The sequence below is a fragment of the Macrobrachium rosenbergii genome, chromosome 40 (genome assembly GCF_040412425.1).
Source record: "Macrobrachium rosenbergii isolate ZJJX-2024 chromosome 40, ASM4041242v1, whole genome shotgun sequence".
Lineage (NCBI taxonomy): Eukaryota > Metazoa > Arthropoda > Malacostraca > Decapoda > Palaemonidae > Macrobrachium > Macrobrachium rosenbergii.
This window is the reverse complement of record NC_089780.1, coordinates 6,716,663-6,735,165: the sequence shown is the minus strand read 5'-3', so window position 1 is coordinate 6,735,165 and position 18,503 is coordinate 6,716,663. Positions and strand designations below refer to the sequence as shown.

At 39.4% G+C, this 18,503-nt stretch overlaps 1 protein-coding gene across 1 annotated transcript in view; it reads right to left on the bottom strand.

Annotated features, from left to right (window-relative positions):
• The window catches only part of LOC136826076 (uncharacterized), a 40,140-nt gene extending 21,681 nt beyond the window's left edge, over window positions 1–18,459 (bottom strand). The window contains exons 1-2 of the mRNA XM_067082992.1: window positions 18,436–18,459; window positions 352–1,667 (exon numbers count right to left, since the gene is read on the bottom strand). Of these exons, the coding sequence (XP_066939093.1) occupies window positions 352–1,360 (1,009 nt within the window). The 5' untranslated portion in view covers window positions 1,361–1,667; window positions 18,436–18,459. The remainder of the gene's footprint in view (window positions 1–351; window positions 1,668–18,435) is intronic.
• Window positions 18,460–18,503: the final 44 nt, after the last annotated feature.

The window sequence follows — 18,503 nt, the reverse complement described above, 5'->3', positions numbered from 1 at the left end:
GAGAGAGAGACAGAGAGAGAGAGAGAGGAACAGGTTTGCTTGTTGATCATCCAAGTGACAGCTTACGTCAACGGATTAGACGATATGTTTGCCTAGTGGGTCTATTCCAGCCATCTTTGGGCAACCAGATCACTTGTTATGGTACAAAAGTGAATCATTTATGATTAATCAATATTAATAAATGGATATTTAATGAAAGATGAAGAAAATGGGGACGTGTTCCTGAAGAAGTACTGAAGGAGGTCAGTCAACTCCTTCAGGAAGAGAAGGAGAGAGAGAGAGAGGAAGAGGAATTGGATCGTGACCTTTCTTAGACCTACGTCGACGAAGAAGTCAATCTGCTCCACTCACCTTGTTCGACAGACGACGAAAGCGACGAATACGACGCGACATCTGCGGCGTCTAGGGCCTCTGGACGACGTGACGGCGACGAAGGAGGCGTCGGAGGGTAGGTCGATGATCCTGCAGAAGGCGACGCCGCAGACGACGGTGGAGGTGGTGGTGGTACCGTCGGTGGTCTGACGGGAGCAGCAGCTACTGTGGGAGAGGAAGGAACTTTGTGAATGAGGGATGTTGTCGGTGGAATAGGCTGCCAGGGAGCCGCCCTAATTGATGTCGGCGTCCGAGGGCATGTCAGGGACGTCGGAGTATCTGAGCGTGAGAGGGACGTGGGCGTCGGGGGCAGCTGGTGGTGGTGGGTGGGTGGCGTCGGGGGGAGACTGGTACTACTGCTGCTGCTGCTACTGACGCTACTGCTGGTAGTGGTGGCGGTTGGTATCGACGTGAGCTGTTGAGTGATGTCTAACGGAGTAGGAGGAGGAGGAGGAGGAGGTAATGTGGTTTCTACTGGCTGCAATTGCTGGTTTCGCCTTTGCTTTTCTTCCTGAGGACGCCCTTGGAGGGCGGCGAAGCTGCTGAGCTTGGGCGAGGCCTCTGGCGTGGCCGGAATCTGCTGGAGGTGTGGGTGGAAGTCGTTGGACCTATAACTCGGCGATGGCGAGACGCACCCGGAAGATTCCTCCGGCGTTGGGGACAATGCCGTCGAAGGAACGAAGCCGCCTCTGACCTGATGATTCCTGACGGGGGGCGTTGATGGGACCTCCGGCGTCGTCGGCAGGAGGTTCACGGAGGCTGTCGAGGGCCTGTAGCCTCTGGCGTTAGCTCGGAGACCGGGGCCGACGGGGCGGAAGACCGTCTTCGGAGGCGGAGGCCGGGCGATCGGTTTCGGAGGCGGGTACACGGGCAAAGGGAGAGGTATAGGAAGTGACTCCCTCTGGGCCAGGGCGTAGGACTTCCTCCGGCATTTGGTGTCCTCGAGGTCGTCCAGTTCCTCCTGCCTTCTCTCGATGGTGCGTCTCATCGCTAGGAGGGGTGGGGCGCCCTGGTGGGTGGTCTTCCGAGGAACGAAACTTTTTTTTTTAGCGGGAAGGTCTAGACCAATAGACCTACTTCTACAAGGATTTCCTCTGCGCGAAGGTTTGGGGAACAGCCTTTGTGTTCTGACGCGGTTTTCTTATGATCATGATGTCTATATGTCTCCCACTTTTAATTTTAACAATTTAACTGATTTTCTTCGCTTACACAAACTCCGCAGTGTCCTTATCTTATCTTCTGGCTGAAACTCAAAGCATTTTAATCACGGCAGCCATTTTAACGACCTGTTCTTCCTGTTTAAAACGAAAATTTGGTTATGAATGTAAGATTTAACGTTAAAATTCATTAACTACAAGGAAAAACAATGAGATATATACGTGTTTTCACGATAAATCACAAGGTAAATACAAGAACATAAGAGAATACAAGAATATAAGAGAACACAAGAATGTTCGTGAACAAGAGTAACTGTGACGACAAAATGATAAAGAAGAAGAATGTATTGTTTACATCCTTCGCGTGACGTCACTTTCATATTTGGCAGGTGCATTCTCTCTCTCTCTCTCTCTCTCTCTCTCTCTCTCTCTCTCTCTTTACGTCACGAAAACGGTCTTATTCTTTATCTGATTTTGACCAAATACCGTTGGACTATGGAACAGCCTCCCTGAGAATGTCGTGCAGTTGGGACTTCAGAAGTTCAAGCGAATTTACAATGCATTACTGCCATAACACAGTTCTCGAATTTTAATGATTTAATTACATTACTTCTTTCTAATGAACGTTATATTCTTTGGAAGCTTGAAATTCAAGTCAATGGCGCCTTTGGTGGGCTTATTCTATAAATAGGGTTCACCTTCTGAATAATAATAATAATAATAATAATAATAATAATAATAATAATAATAATAATAAAACACTCCTCTTCTTCGAATTAAAACTCGGGAAATGTGGTTACACTCTTGTTGCCGTGACGTTGGGATTAAGTGATATTTTCAGTCTTCTTAACAAAAGCTGCCTTTGTTATAATATATGACCTTTGCAACGCTGCGTGCTTTCATAAACAGTTTATCACGTGTCCTAGTCAATATTGCGGTTGATATAAAGTTTTATCATTAAAAATGACAGATTTTGATATAGGAATCTTCCCAATCAGCAGTTTTCGAGATTTTTGGGAAATGCCACTCGAGGTATATCTGTTATGCTAACTTTTACAGTGTTTTAGTAAGGAAGAGTAAAAACGGTTGTCTTAAGGATATTGAATGTTTATGAGTTCTAGTTATATATATATAATATATATATATATATATATATATATATATATATATATATATATATATATATATATATATATATATATATAAATATAGGCGACATATGTATATGTGTATCTCTATATGCATATATGAATGTCTTTTTTACTGTAATACAACAGTGTAATATGAAGATAAAAAGGCCCACAAAACACTGATACAATGTTTCATGGACCTTTTTATCTTCATATGTATATGTATATATATATACACACAAAGTCAAGAACCTTTTCTGCTATAATCTAATCAACTTGCCAAGGTCACCTTCAGAGTTACAAAACCACATATCAACTTACAACGGAATTAGTAGTTGTTTGAGAGAGAGAGAGAGAGTATGTAAATCATTCCCATGTGCATTCGCAACCAGAATCCTGATGAACCCACGACGCCAGTAGAACAATCAGATCAAATGCCGCTTCCCGCCTCTATACGCCAACTGTAGTTTGTTATTTATAAAAATTTTGCTAGAACAAGCACTGCGGCACTTTCAGCCATTAAGCTTTTAACACAGTGAAAGAGGGGGAAGTTAGAGTGGTTGGACAGCAAGACTGAAGATGGGAAGCGGGAATGGAGATTAAAGTAAAAGGGTGAAAAAAAGTGGGTTCAGCTAGGGACCTAAGGGACGCCGCAAATACCCTTCAGTAATGCCTACAGTGTACCGCGTGAGGTGCACTGAGGACACTACGCCCCCTTAGGATGCACCTGATAATGAGATCTTTCACAAAGATAATAAGATATCAGCAAAGATAAAAGGTATCAGTTTACATCTTCAAATTTTTATTTCAATGTAAAACCATTCGAGGTCACATGATATGCAAGATTCAGCTTTACCCGCAAGGGAATGTGATCGTCTCGGTGACTCTGGCTGATAATAACTTGACTGAATTAAGCTATTTATCAATAAAAATTGTAATGCTAATAATCATTGTAGAGTGTTGATGAAAAACATAACTTAAATAACACAAAGTCGTCAGAAATGATCAATTTGTGACGTAAAAATGCGAAATTCAACTGAAAAACTGCGACTGTAATTTAGTTGGCCAGTCGTGAGCTTCACCAGATAAGTGAACACCAAGATTGATAAAGATTGCAGCCGTTTTTACCCGAATCGTAGAATAACTTACAGACATTGAATCAAAGACCGCTTAAACAAAAGCTTAGAGGAAAGCGCAGCTGACCTGTAATTCGCAAAACTTGGGACATGTAATCAAAGGATTTTAAACTGCCACAGAAAGCGCACTGCCCTGTCCAAAAGCAACCGCGATAACGAGATTAAATTGAGCAAAATCAGCCTTCGCAAAAATCTGTTCACACGTAACACAACCAGACGCACTTTTCAATCGAACTGAGACGATCACTGATCGACTCTTAGATCGAGAAGTCGAACGGTTTTTACCGTACCTGTTATTCGACACCGAACTGGTCCACAGCTCAGGAGGAAGAAGAAGAAGAAGAAGCGGTTCACAGACGAACTAGTCACGCCACGCACGAAGAATTAGAAGAAGAAGAAGCAGCTAGATTCAATCTCCAATCCTCCCGAAGGCTGCGTTTCCAGAAACCTATGTCGATCAGGGACGCAGGGCTTTCTCCAGGAGCTTGTAAATGTACGACCGTCCTTCCCCAAAGGGTCTTGTAGACTGATAACGGCGATACCGAGTCTTGTACATACGCAATTCGAGACTCCTGTGTCTTGAAAAGAGAGAGGAGCCTTGTCCCGGGAGGTGGAATGTGCGAGCTTTCAGACGAAAAACAGGCGAATTCGGAAGAATAAAGATGACTTTGTGAACCAGTGCGGCGTAGGAGTGAGGAGGGTTGGGAACTGGCGTATCTTATTGTCGAGGTAAATTAGACGGTTTGGTAGAATGCGCTTTTGTAAACAAAACGTCAAAAGCAAAAGATTTCAGATATCGGTCAGTACGGCACTGTAATAATTGAGGTAAATGAGGAGGCTTGGCAGAATGCGCTTTTGTAAACAAAGCATTCCATTGTCGAGGTAAATAGGGCGGCTTGGTAAAATGCGCTTTTGTAAACACAACATTAAAAGCAAAAGATGACTGATTTCTGTCACTGGCACTGTAGTAATTGGTATCAACTCTAATTGCTTGTGTAAACAAAACATTTCGAGCAGAATATTATTATTATTATATTATTATTATTATTATTATTATTATTATTATTATTATTATTATTATTATTATTATTTCGGTAGATGAAACCTATTCACATGGAACAAGCCCACCAAAGGGGTCATTGACTTGAAATTCAAGCTTCCAAAGACCGCAGACCCCACACTGCAGCACTGATCTTGATACAGAGCCAGTGATTTTTCACCGCCCTTGGGGAGACGCGAACCCGCGTCATCTAAGTGGACATGCCACGACACTAACCAACATACCAGCGGGCCAATACTAATTCTATAGATATCGGTCATTAGGGCACTGTGATAGAGAGTATCAGTTTAAGAAATCTTGCTATCTAATGATATCATTTTCAAGTGGCCATATCTTTTCGCCTGAAATGAGTTCCTACATAAAAACATACCCCGTAGGGGGGCGGGGTTAGTGCCGTCAGTGCACCTCATGTAGTGCACTGTAGGCATTGCTTAAGGTTCTTTGCAGCGTGCCTTCGGCCCCTAGCTGCAACCCCTTTCATTCCTTTTATTGTACCTCCTTTCATATTCTCTCTTCCATCTTACTTTTCCACCTTCTCCCTAGCAATTGATTCATAGTGCAACTGCTTTGAGGTTTTCCTACTGTCAATTTCCGTTTCAGCGCTGAATGACCTCATAAGTCCCAGTGCTTGGCCTTTGGCCTAAATTCTTTATTCAATTCAACTTACGTAATGCTATGTAATCGTATCGAGTTTTATCTCATCAATTAACTTATCAAAGAATTAACTTGGGCACTGTATGTATGTCTGATAAATGTAAGGAGACCTTACCTTGAGTATCGAAAGATTTGACACTTTTAGTTTTCTGTAAAAGAAAACCATTGTGCCGGCTTTGTCTGTCCGTCCGTACTTTTTCTGTCCGCCCTTACTCTTAAAAACTACTGAGATTACAGGACTGCAAATTGGTATGTTGATCATCCACCCTCCAATCATCAAACTTGCCAAATTGCAGCCCTCTAGCCTCAGTAGTTTTTATTTTACCTAAGGTTGAAGTTAGCCATAATCGTACTTCCGGCAGCGCTTTAGATACCAACAACATAGGCCACCACCGGACCGTGGCTGAGTTTTATGGGCCGTGGCTGAGGCCACCACAAGACAGAAAACTCGATTGCGCCGAAGAAACTTCGGCGTATTTTTTTACTTGTTTTTTTTCCACTTTTGTTAGATTTAACGTTTCGGTTTTCAAATTCTGTTTGTCAAAACATTTGCGCAAACTGATATTCACGAATTTAAGAGTCATAGGAATGCATAAAATGGGTCTTGCTTTTGTTAAATTTAATATTTTCGGAAAAAAATTGTCTTGATAACTTCGGGGCAAAAATTGTCTTGATAACTTTCAGCTTTTGTTAAATTTAATATTTTCGGGGAAAAAATTGTCCTGCTAATTTTTTGCTTTTGTTAAATTGAATATTTTTGGTTAAACGGTCTTGATAATTTTTTGCTGTTGTTAAATTTAATATTTTCGTGGAAAAAACGGTCTTGAGAATTTTTACTTTTGTTAAATTTAATATTTTCGTGAAAAAATGCCCTTGACAATTTTTTTATTTTGTTAAATTTAATATTTTCAGGGAAAATGCCCTTGAAATTTTTTTTTTTTTTGTTAAATTTAATATTCCCGAGAAAAAAAAAAAACTATTCTCGCAAGGAGGTAAAATTTTGCGTATTTATAAAGGCAATTGAGGAAAATAATTATGTTTTGACTGTCGTGTCTGTAAAGTTTTCCCATGCCAGCTTAAATTCCAGGACACTCACGTACTTCTTAGTATAGATGCTTAGTGTTCCAGGAATGGGAAGCCTTCCAGTAATAAGCGAAGTTCTGGAGTTGAAAAGTGAAATGAATTTGATTTGAAAAATTTCAACAAATGATTCTATACAATTTTGTGGAAAACACCTCTGTATGTATTTCAAGATGATGATTAGAGTCTGCTAGATATCTAAAATTATATATGCAAATTGTCCAATCCTTCAAGGAATTTAAATATAAAATTTAGGACAAAAGCCAAGCCCTGGGACCCTATGAGGTCATTCAGCGCTGAAAGTAATGTTGAAAACAAGTGTTAGGAGAGGGTTGAGGAAAGTAAGATGGAAGAAAGAGAATATGAACAGAGGTACTATAAAAGAAACGAAAGGGGTCGCAGCTAGGGACCTAAGGGACGCCGCAAAGAACCTTAAGTAACGCCTACAGTGCGCTTACATGAGGTACACTGACGGCGCTACCCCTAAGGGGACCTGTCCTGCTATTTTTAGTTATGATGAAGGTTTTAGCCTGCTAGTGAAAATATTAATCTCTTCTGCTTCCATTCACTGCTTATTGCGAAGACTCTGCAGCAGTATTCCTGTGCCCTTGGAGACTAAAAGGACACTTTCCCCTGACCACGTATCCTCAAGGGTCCTTCAGGATTTTGGTGATGATCTTTCTCGTGCATTTGACGTTTTTCCTTGTTTCTAATTCCTGTACTCAGCCTGCAGAGGACCTAAGGCACAACATAATGCGTGACCTTGAAAACCCTCTGGTGTTATTCAACCAAGAAAGGATGGCATCCTGAACACTGATATTCAACCAATCACAAGAAAAGGAGAAAGGATGCAATCCGCAACCTTCAAACTCCTTCATCCTTCTGCACTGGTCGCTTATGACTCTAGGCAAGGCTCTTTCAAAACGGAACTCGCTCTCTCTCTCTCTCTTTCTTTGTCAGGCCTTGAATTCATAATCATCTCTCGGAGATTACTTTTTGGTGGGGAATCACTGGTAATCTCTCTTAATATCTTTTATGTTATTTGACAGCTTAGGCTAAGACTTTCAGTGTGGCTTCCCGCTAATTACCTTCTAGTTGTTGGCAGAGATATGTTTTCCTCTCTTTAATATATCTAATGGCGTTCCTCAAGGTGCTGTCTTACTGCCTTCACTAATTATTTGCGTATTTTAGCTGATTATTCAGCCTCCTCTTTCACTCTCCAGCCGTCTGCTGGCACTTGCACTCAATCTACAAGCTTTTTCTTGAATGCAACTCTGAAAAGCTCAGTAATTCCAAGGGAAGTCTTGTCTATTCTGTCAGTTTTGTCCGCTGTCCAATTCTTTTGTCATATTTCATGGATATGTCACCCAAACCTCATATCTAGAGTGACCGTAGACGACAAATTGTTTCAGAAACAATAAATATTTTTATTCTCTCATTTCTCTCATACTGAAAATGAAGGTTATTTGTTATAGAGTGTGTGTGTGTATATACATATATTTACTAAGGGTTGTCACTGAATCTTTGAATCTAAAAATAAAGTCAACCTCAAGTATTCTCGAGTGCCTGCCAGTTCATTGACTCATAGGAACATTAATTAGGAATAATCATTTCTGTGTATCCTGTGATTGAAAAAAAAACCGTATGACAAATCCACGTAGCCTTTTCTGGCATTCAGGGACATCGTTTCGCATTCTGCCCCAGCCTCTCTCTGAAACGAATGCCGAGACTAGCCAAGGGGCAGAATACCAAGTACTAATCTCGGTCCCTCCTTTCGTGCCTTTCGTCCGAAAGCTACTTGCAGACAGGCCAATTTCGATCGCTATTCAGAAGAACGGGCGTCATTTTGACTTATAAGGAAGCCCAAGTCTGCGACGAGGATGCGACAAAAAAGTGGGGTTTTCGCACAAGGTCTAGGTTGATGTCTCACGTGTGTGTGTGTGTGTCGTAGATTCAGATTCAAGAAGAAGAAGTCAGAAGGATTACGGCATAATTCATCGGGGTTAGTCACACGCTTTGTTTTGTCGAATGCTTGCTTGCTTGCTTGAGATGCTTGCTGGTGTGATGGCGTTCCTTGGGGCTATGTGACGCCATAGCTCTAGAGAGAGAGAGAGAGAGAGAGAGAGAGAGAGGAAATGAGTCTTCATCAGAAAGCGCTTCACCACCCTACAAGGAAATAATCACGGATATGAGTCTTCATCAGAAAGCGCTTCACCACCCTACAAGGAAATAATCACAAGAAATTTAAACCCGATTCGACAGAGAGAGAGAGAGAGAGAGAGAGAGAGAGAGAGAGAGAGAGAGAGAGAGAGAGATTTTTACCTGTGGGGGCCTAATTACGGATTTTGCAAGCGTGTGCGGCTATGGAGGTTACAGAGTAGAGGGACCCTTCTAGAGAGGGAGGTTGCATTAGCGCCGTCTAATGCCTTCAGGGGGACCTGATTTTGTCGTATTCCGTCGGATTTAAGAATCCATAGAGACGCGACTGGAATTTGCCAGTGATTTCACTGATCTCTCACCTCGCTGTCGAACTTCTGCAAAGTTCCATAAGTCCTTTATTCCCGTCACCGTTGGACTGTGGAACAGTCACCCAGAGGAAGTTGTGTAATTGGAACTTCAGAAGTTCGAGCGAAGATGCAATGCATTGCAACCCTAATACAATTCAACTTGTATTTTAATATTTTAACTACATTTTTATTTATTTATTTATTTATTTATTTATTTATTTATTTAGTTGTTAAATTATCTTTTTTTCTAATAACTGATCTCCTCTTTCTGTATTTCCCATTACCTTCTGTTACTTCTTTCAAATGACCACCATAATATTCTTTGGAAGCTTGAATTTCAAGTCAGTGGCCCCTTGGGTGGGCTTGTTCCTTATGGATAGGTTTCGTCTTCTGAATAATAATAATAATAATAATAATAATAATAATAATAATAATAATAATAATAATAATAAAAAAAAAATAGCTATTTATCTATGAAACTGTAATAACCACAATGACCTCTTAACTTCTCGAATTCTTCACACTTTTTGGGGTATCAGAACGAGGTCGTTAAGGGGGCATTATGGTTATTACAATTATATTAGTTTACGAATCAAAATGGAAGACGATAACGCAAGTCATACAGAAATTCTGATGACAAATTTGAAGAGGAAGCTATATACATGTATATATATATATATACAGTACATATACATATTCATTTGTACACGGATGTCTTGAGGTATAGGAATATTCAAGAAGCATATCAGATGATAATGAGAAGCCCTACTTCAAGAACTGACCGGAAATACCTGAAAGATAAGAGCATAACAGCAGGAAGAATCTAGTTTGTCAGTTAGTGACTATTCCCCAGTGAATATTCCCCAGCTATGAACACCTTCAGAAAAATGCTATTTCATAACGTACATTGAGTCAGGCTTAGGAAACGCGGCTTTCCGAGTCGCCTCGCATAGCAGGTAACTCGTTTTGGACGTCACAGATTCAAGAAAAACTGGGAAAAAACGGAAAAATAGAACGGAACGCGTCTGAAGCTTCCTGAACGCATGTGTGATTTGGTCTAACAGCGCAGGTGTTGATGCTAATGTCACGTATGTGTTTGACTGTAAGTGCGTGTGTGTGTGTGTTTGTGTGTGTTTGAGGGAGGGAAGGGGGAGTTTATGGGGATGGGGAAGGCCCCCCCAGGTGACGTCATTTCGTCCCATTCCGAACTTCCGACAGGTCTCTGCTACAGAACCCTTTCACTACGGTTGATTCGCTCTGAAGGTGAAAGTATTTCAGTGTTCGGCCTGCAGACTGACGACAGTCTAACCCTTTCCTTATGCAGTTAAGACTGACTGACTGTGATGAAGAAACAGAGAGAGGTTGAGAAACAGAGAGAGAGAGAGAGAGAGTCTTTCTTAGAAAGCGTTTCACCACACTACAATAAAATAATTACGAGAAATTTAAGCCCGATTAGAGAGAGATAGAAGAGAGAGAGAGAGAGAGAGAGAGAGAGAGAGATAAATAGATAGATAGAGAGAGAGAGAGAGAGAGAGAGAGAGAGAGAGAGAGAGAGAGAGAGAGAGAGCTCGTTAGCGTTTAGATAAACGCAAGCCACTTGCAAACGAGGTATCTTATTACGTACAAGCATCGATTTTTTTAAGTAAAATTTTTCCATCATCACTACCAAGTCAGATCTTTGTTCAAAGAGAGAGAGAGAGAGAGAGAGAGAGAGTTTTATTGCCTTTAGATATACGCAAACCACTTGCAAACGAGGTATCTCATTACGTGTAAACATCGACTGTAATCTCTTTCAAACAAGAGTCATATCAAAACATCGCTCTTCCGCGCCAAGCTAGACAGCCGTTGACGAGAGTAATAATAATTACCACTATCATTATTATTTATGTAAATAACGTCACAGTAAACAAAGGAAGCACGGTTATGATAGCAGGCACAAATAAGGGAGAGAGTAATCATTATTATTTATCTAAAAAGCGTCACAGTAAACAAAGGAAGCGGCATGATAATAGCAGGAACAAATAATGGAAGGATGTGCGGAATAGCGCTAGTGCTGTTCCAGTGTTGCTATAAAATCCAATTCAGGAGAAACTGGTCTCGCAACATCACGGATATTAAAAATTCTCTCTCTCTCTCTCTCTCTCTCTCTCTCTCTCTCTCTCTCTCTCTCTCTAGATGAAACGTGACGAATTCGATTGAAATTCTCGGTTGAAGAAATGAAGAAGAATTGGTAATTTCTCTCTCTCTCTCTCATCTAGCTTATATTTCTCATAACTGATTCGTTGTAGTGTGGTAAATCAGTGTCTGATAAAGGCTCTCTCTCTCTCTCTCTCTCTCTCTCTCTCTCTCTCTCTCTCTCTCTCTCTCTCTGTGTGTTATAGTGTCTGCCGTTCCGTTTGTAAACGAATCCTCACTTTGCTTTTTCAATCTCTCATCTACTAGAAGTCATACGGTACTGCTTGCTGCTATCATTGCAAACAATAGCTAACAGCGACAAACGGTGACTAACAATGATAATGCTATTTCTGATAGTGCTCATTGTAACGTAGAAAATGATGATGATGATGATGATGATGAGAGATTATTGGTAGAATGATTTTGAAAAGGTGGATTGTATGTATATATATACTTTACTAGTCTTTATATATATATATATATATATATATATATATATATATATATATATATATATATATATATATATATATATATATATATATATAAAGATTAGTAAAATATTAATATACACATTTTGGAAGAAACAATTGTTCTGAAAATATTGTTAAACTCTCACGTAGTACAATTTCTAGCCAGAGGGAAAAACAACGTATCAGGAGAGAGAGAGAGAGAGAGAGAGAGAGAGAGAGAGAGAGAGAGAGAGAGAGAGAGAGAGAGATTCTTCCTCGCTTTTCCTAGAAGAAGCGAGCGGTAAAAATGACAGCCGCCTTTACCTGGGCGCCGGTTCAAACCGGTATAAACACAATTGCGTTTTCGTGAGGTTTCAAGAAAGCATTGGGGTAATGTATGCATCGCGCAAGCGTGTCTCTTCTTCGCTACGAGATATCTCTCTTAAGACCCCATTCTCCGTGAGATATCTGTAAGACCCTATTCTCCATGAGATATCTCTCTTAAGAGCATCTTCACTACGAGATATCTCTCTTAAGATTATCTTCACTACGAGATATTTCTCTTAAGACTATCTTCACTACGAGATATCTCTCTTGAGATTATCTTCACCACGAGATATTTCTCTTAAGACCCTCTTCAATTTGAGATATCTCTCGAAGATCATTCTTCTCTACGAGATATCTCTCTCGGAGAGATAATCTTCCTCTCTAGCAATAAAATATTGAGCTTTTTAAGCAGTCATTTACAGCCAATAATTGCATTTGTTTGGTATAGTTTAACAGAACTGTTAAATCTCTGATTATCTCTCACTGAATTAAAGCTCTGATGTATCTCTCGATGACCTTGACTAATAAAAAAAAGAACTGAGCATCGAATTCGGAGCACAATAGAACCATCACGGGGAATCAGTTTCCCAAAGTGTCCTTATTTATGTCAAAATCCACAGATTTGACTGATTTTTCAAATTTTTGGTCAAGGTATCCCCAACCTGAAGCCTTCTGCTCTATAAAACAGCCAGAGGTTTGTTGTTTTATCAAATACTGGGTCACTTGACCTCAAGGTTAGGTCAGGTTTACCTTTGCCCAGTCATTTTCGTCATTATTTATTAATTATTAGAATGTGAAAGCCTTTTGTGTATATGACGGGACCAGTCCAATGTGAGCAAAAAATCTTGGGCCGACCGCCTTGCCTTACAAGTGGCCTTCTGGTGTGCAGTTGACCTAATGTAAGAGGTTGGATGACTTTGTTTTATTTTCTTGTTTTTTCGTTGTTTTGATATTGAATGAGGGTACTGATAAGCGGGGAAAGTCAAAACAAATAATTGAATAAATATAAGATATGAATAAACGACCAACTACTCTGAAGAATGCGATTAGACAACACCAAATAACGTATAAATATGTAGCCAATAGTTTGATGATAGAGTCTGCCTTAAGCTCTCTCTCTCTCTCTCTCTCTCTCTCTCTCTCTCTCTCTCTCTCTCTAAGCTGGAAATCCCTGAAAGTGATCGGGCACTGTGCTCTGTCTTCCTTGGTCGAGGAACCTTTGATTGATGTTCGAAAACCATCAATCAAAAGATATGCTTTACGTCAATCGTGGTTTTGAAGAATTATAGGTACAGTAAAAGTAATAAAAAACGATCGGTTTACAGGCCTATAGAACGGCCAAATACAGGATGCGAGGTTACTGTAACTTATGTGGCTTGTGGGATCGTAAAAGACATACAAGAATAAAAGGTATTTTTTCTAGAACTGGTGTATGAGTAGAATGGTCTTCGGTCTAATGGGCCGTGGTCTGGGTTACACTTCAGCTGTTTTGGGCGAAATCTGTAATCCCCCCTCAGGGTAACGGTGGGCCAAGAAAACAATGATACAGGTTCCTTTCTCTCTCTCTCTCTCTCTCTCTCTCTCTCTCTCTCCATTTTTCCAGGTTCCTGTGCGGCTGTATTGGACTAAATATGTTTACGTGGGTCAATAAAACAATAAAACAGGTTCCTCTCTCTCTCTCTCTCTCTCTCTCTCTCTCTCTCTCTCTCACGAGTACTTCATCTGAGGGATGTGACTCTCGGCGCATGAATAATGACGTCACTCCCCCAAATAAGGTCCGGGACTCCGGACATTGTACAGGGACCAGCGAGATTCATCATTTGGATTTTTCCTCTTCATGTCGTGTTTGATTGGGTGTGAAGTGAAGTCTCTCTCTCTCTCTCTCTCTCTCTCTCTCTCTCTCTCTCTCTCTCTCTGTTATAAGTCCACTCTTTCTCTCCCATCCTTCATGAATTCCCTCTCTCTCTCTCTCTTTCTGTTAAATACCCACTCTCTCTCTCTCTCTCTCTCTCACACACACACACACACAGATTCCCGAATAAAGAGGGTTTGAGAGTCTCTCTCTCTCTCTCTCTCTCTCTCTCTCTCTCTCTCTCTCTCTCTCTCTCTCTCTCTCTCTCTCTCGTTTAATGTCCGCCTTCTTGATTTACTCCTGACATGACATCATATCTAAAAGCTTTAAGGCAGAACGGAGCCTAGCCCATTTCCGCATACAGGATACAGGTGTATCCTGAAGGTACACCTGTACCATTTGCGTATATAGCGGTCATTCAACTTCAGGATGCAGGGGTATCCGAAGTGACACCTGCGGCGAGTGATTTTCACTGAGGGGGATACAAAAACCTCAATAATAACTGAATAAATTCTTGAAATTCCTGTAATTACACCTGCATCATTTGCGTATACAGAGGTCAGTCAAATTCGGGATACAGGTGTATCCTGGAAACACACCTGTATCCTGCAGATATACCTGTTGCAAGTGATTTGTAAAGGGCAGATACAAAATCCTTAAAGATTACAGAATTAAATCTTTGAAATTCCTGGTATTCTAAGCGTCTTTTGAAACGGTATCAAGTGATTATTTTTACAGAGGGGATACAAAAAAACTTTAAAATTACAAAATAAAATCTTTGAAATTCCTGGAATTCTAAGCGTCTTTTAAAGATACAACCGTATCGAGTGATTTTGTAGAAAGGGGATACAAAATCCTCAAAAAAATACAGGATGAAATCATTGAAATTCCTCGAATTCTAAACTTCTGTCGTAAACTCTTGGAGCCGTTTCAAAAGATATTCTGTATCGTATGATTAAGGAGTCACGTGACCAGGAGTATAAGCGACCTGGCGTCTAACGGACTTCATGCAAGAAGAAGAAGAAGAAGAAGAGGAGGAGGAGGAGGAGGAGGAGGAGGAGGAGGAGGAGGAAGAAGAAGAGATAATAATTTACCGGTGGAGATTTGAATGAACCATGGAAAAAGGAGGTTACAGTTGAGGAAAGACGAGTTACTCTCTCTCTCTCTCTCTCTCTCTCTCTCTCTCTCTCTCTCTCTCTCTCTCTTTATCAGTCAATCTTTTCTCTCTCTCTCCCCTCTCTCTCTCTGTCATTCAGTCAATCATTTTTCCTCTCTCTCTCTATCAGTCAATCTTTTCTCTCTCTCTCTCTCTCTCTCTCTCTCTCTCTCTCTCTCTCTCTCTCTCTCTCTCTCTGTCAATCAGTCAATCATTTTTCCTCTCTCTTTCTCTCTCTCTCAGTCAGTCATTTTTCCTCTCTCTCTCTCTCTCCCAATCAATCAATCAATCATTTTTCCTCCCACTCTCTCTGTCTCTCTCTTTTATCATCTCTGTCTATCTGCCATTCAATCTCTCTCTCTCTCTCTCTCTCTCTCTCTCTCTCTCTCTCTCTCTCTCTCTCTCTCTCTCTCTCTCTCTCCAGATACGGACGATTATGTAGTTCCACAACAGCGCGCGCTTAAACTATGCCATTACGCTAGATATAAAACCGTCATGCGGAAGAATAGGGGAGGAAGGGGTTGAGGGGTGGGGTGACAAACGACGAGGTACGCCCCGATCATTCCACCGTGAACGGAATAACGGTTCGAGAAGATGCCGTTTTTCGTCTTTTTTCTTAGAGATTTGCGAGTTAAATATGTCCTCACGGTCAGTTATGTGTGTTTTTCATTGACTAATATTTCTTATTCATTGTTCGTTATTGAGAAATTATCCGCTTTGTGAATGCCTGGATGAAGATGGTAATCGTCGTTTTTCCAATGTTTTTTGTTTTGTCTTTTTCATGGAGATTTTGAGAGTGAAGTGAGTCTTCATAAGTGGTCATTTGTGTTTGTCAGTTATTTTTTTATTCATTATTTATTATTTAAACATTATTGTGTTATTGAATACCAGGATGAAGCTGGTAATTATCATCTTTCCATGTTTTTTTTTCTATTTTGTCTTTTTCCTTGGGATTTGGGAGTTAAATATGTCTTAACGGTCAATTATTTGAGTTATTCAGCAATTAATTTCCTATTTGTGATTTATTATTGAGAAATTATTATGTTATTGGATGCCAGGATGAAATTGGTAATTGGCTTCTTCCCCGTTTTTTTTTTTTTTTAAAAAAGATTTGGTGTTTAAATATATCTAGGTGGCCATTTGTGCTTTTCATTTACTGTTGAGAAATTATTATGTTAATGGGTGCCAGGATGAAGACGGTAATCTTCCTCTTTCCAAGCCACACAGAGAAATGATTTTCAGACCACGGTGTTGTGCAGTTTTGAGTCCACTGGACACACTAGTTTCTTTTTCATTAAATACAATTATATATATATATATATATATATATATATATATATATATATATATATATATATATATATATATATATATATATATATATGATGAGAAATATTTTCTGTTAAAACAGAATTCCATTAAATATTTGCCTGAGGAGAGAGACAGTTTGGTCTCTGAAATATAGCCTTTATTTTCCACATATTATGTTATATATATATATATATATATATATATATATATATATATATATATATATATATATATATATATATATATATATATATATATATATATATATAATGTATATATGTGATTCAAGATTTTAAAAACCTGAACCTATGCTTAAAGGGATAAAAGTACCTTGTGAATTTCTGACCTCTCAAAATTTTTTTATTACATTCAAATTTCATATGAGCAAAAATAAATTGACTGTAAAAAATCTTATGAATAGCAATTTTATAACATATAGTTTTAACAAACTAATATATTTTTTTAATATATGTGTGTTATGTATTTATAAGCTTATATACTTTTAATCTTTATAAACAAACATTATATATATTTGTGCACTTACAAACAAAAGTCTCATAAGCTCACTAACAATCAACTTCACATTAAATATTCACCGACAAAAAAAAACTAATTTGCAAATTAAATTTGTATACTCTAGGTTGGCAACCTCTGGTGACCTATTATAGAAGGTTGAGTGGTAAGGGAGAGTAAAATAACTCTCTTGCATGGTTGTGGATCCCTTGGTAGAGGAAATGAACCCTCAATGGTAATGAGTCTCTTCACAGGAAGGCAATGGCAAATACATTCATCATTGTCAAAGTATTCTCCATATCCTAGACAGTGTTAATCACTAAACGGCTATGGGGATGGGGTTGCAGCCCCATGCCCTAATGCATTGTGGAAGTACATACTTATAGCACAGATGAAAAGTGGAATATAGTAGCTGACTTGTTTTAAGGAAAAGAAACTGTATTTTTGGACTTAAGGGGAGATAGATAGATGGAGAGAGACCTAGAGATAAATAGATAGATAGAAAGATAGAGAAAAAGACCTAAGAGAGAGAGAGAGAGAGAGAGAGAGAGAGAGAGAGAGAGATGGATGGAGAGAAAACACTAAGATTGACAGATAGATGAGAGAAAGAAGTATTTTGAAAAAAAGGCTTCAAAATGTCAGTTTTCTACACTAGAATTCATCCATAATTCGACATAATTCACTATATTCCAAGGGGAAATTGTAATTAGGTGCTTCTGTCCTGGGTAGGGTTCGAACCCGGGTCTCTGATCTCTTGATAGCCGAGTGGTCAAAGTCGACTGTTTAACGGTTTCTGAGCTGAAAGGCTCGGGTTTGAATCCTGGGTGGGCCAGAAGCATGTATCAGTTATAATTCCATTCAGGTGTAAGTTATTCCAAAAGTATAGGAACTTGATGTTAAATTATTTTTGTGGTTTATATATATATTCATATATATATATATATATATATATATATAGAGAGAGAGAGAGAGAGAGAGAGAGAGAGAGAGAGAGAGAGAGAGAGAGAGAGAGAGAGAGGGTGGTTACATTCAAAGAGATATTCCCCACACGTAAGAGAATCAGCCTCAGATATTTATCATTTTAACGGATCAAAATATATCCTTATGTTCCCAAAACCAAATGGGTCCTTAAAAATACTTAAAATCCTTTAAAGAAAAAATTAAAAATATTAAAAAAGAATCGTACTTAAAATCCTTTAAAAAAATAAGAAATATAAAAAAATCGTAGATATTATGACGTCATAAAGGGCACGACACAAGACGTCACAAGAAGGACCTTTTGAATGCCCAAAGAATTCGAACTTTTAAAAATCTCTCTTCTAATAAAAGTTCGTTTCCAAAAATCGAACTTTTTGACAAATCTACGATAAAGTTCCTTTAACACTTCTATATGTTTTTCTCTTCACAAAATATAACCAGGATCTGTATAGTGGGCTGTTTACATCACATATATAACACGATATATCTCTCTGGTGTAACCAGACACCACTATTAACCAGCCAACGTGCGCACGGACGGACACACACACACACGAACACACACGAATAACACACCTTCTCTCACAGGTGTTTAATTTACAACTGTCGGTGTGTTGTTGGTCAGATTGCAGCCGAGGCGGCGC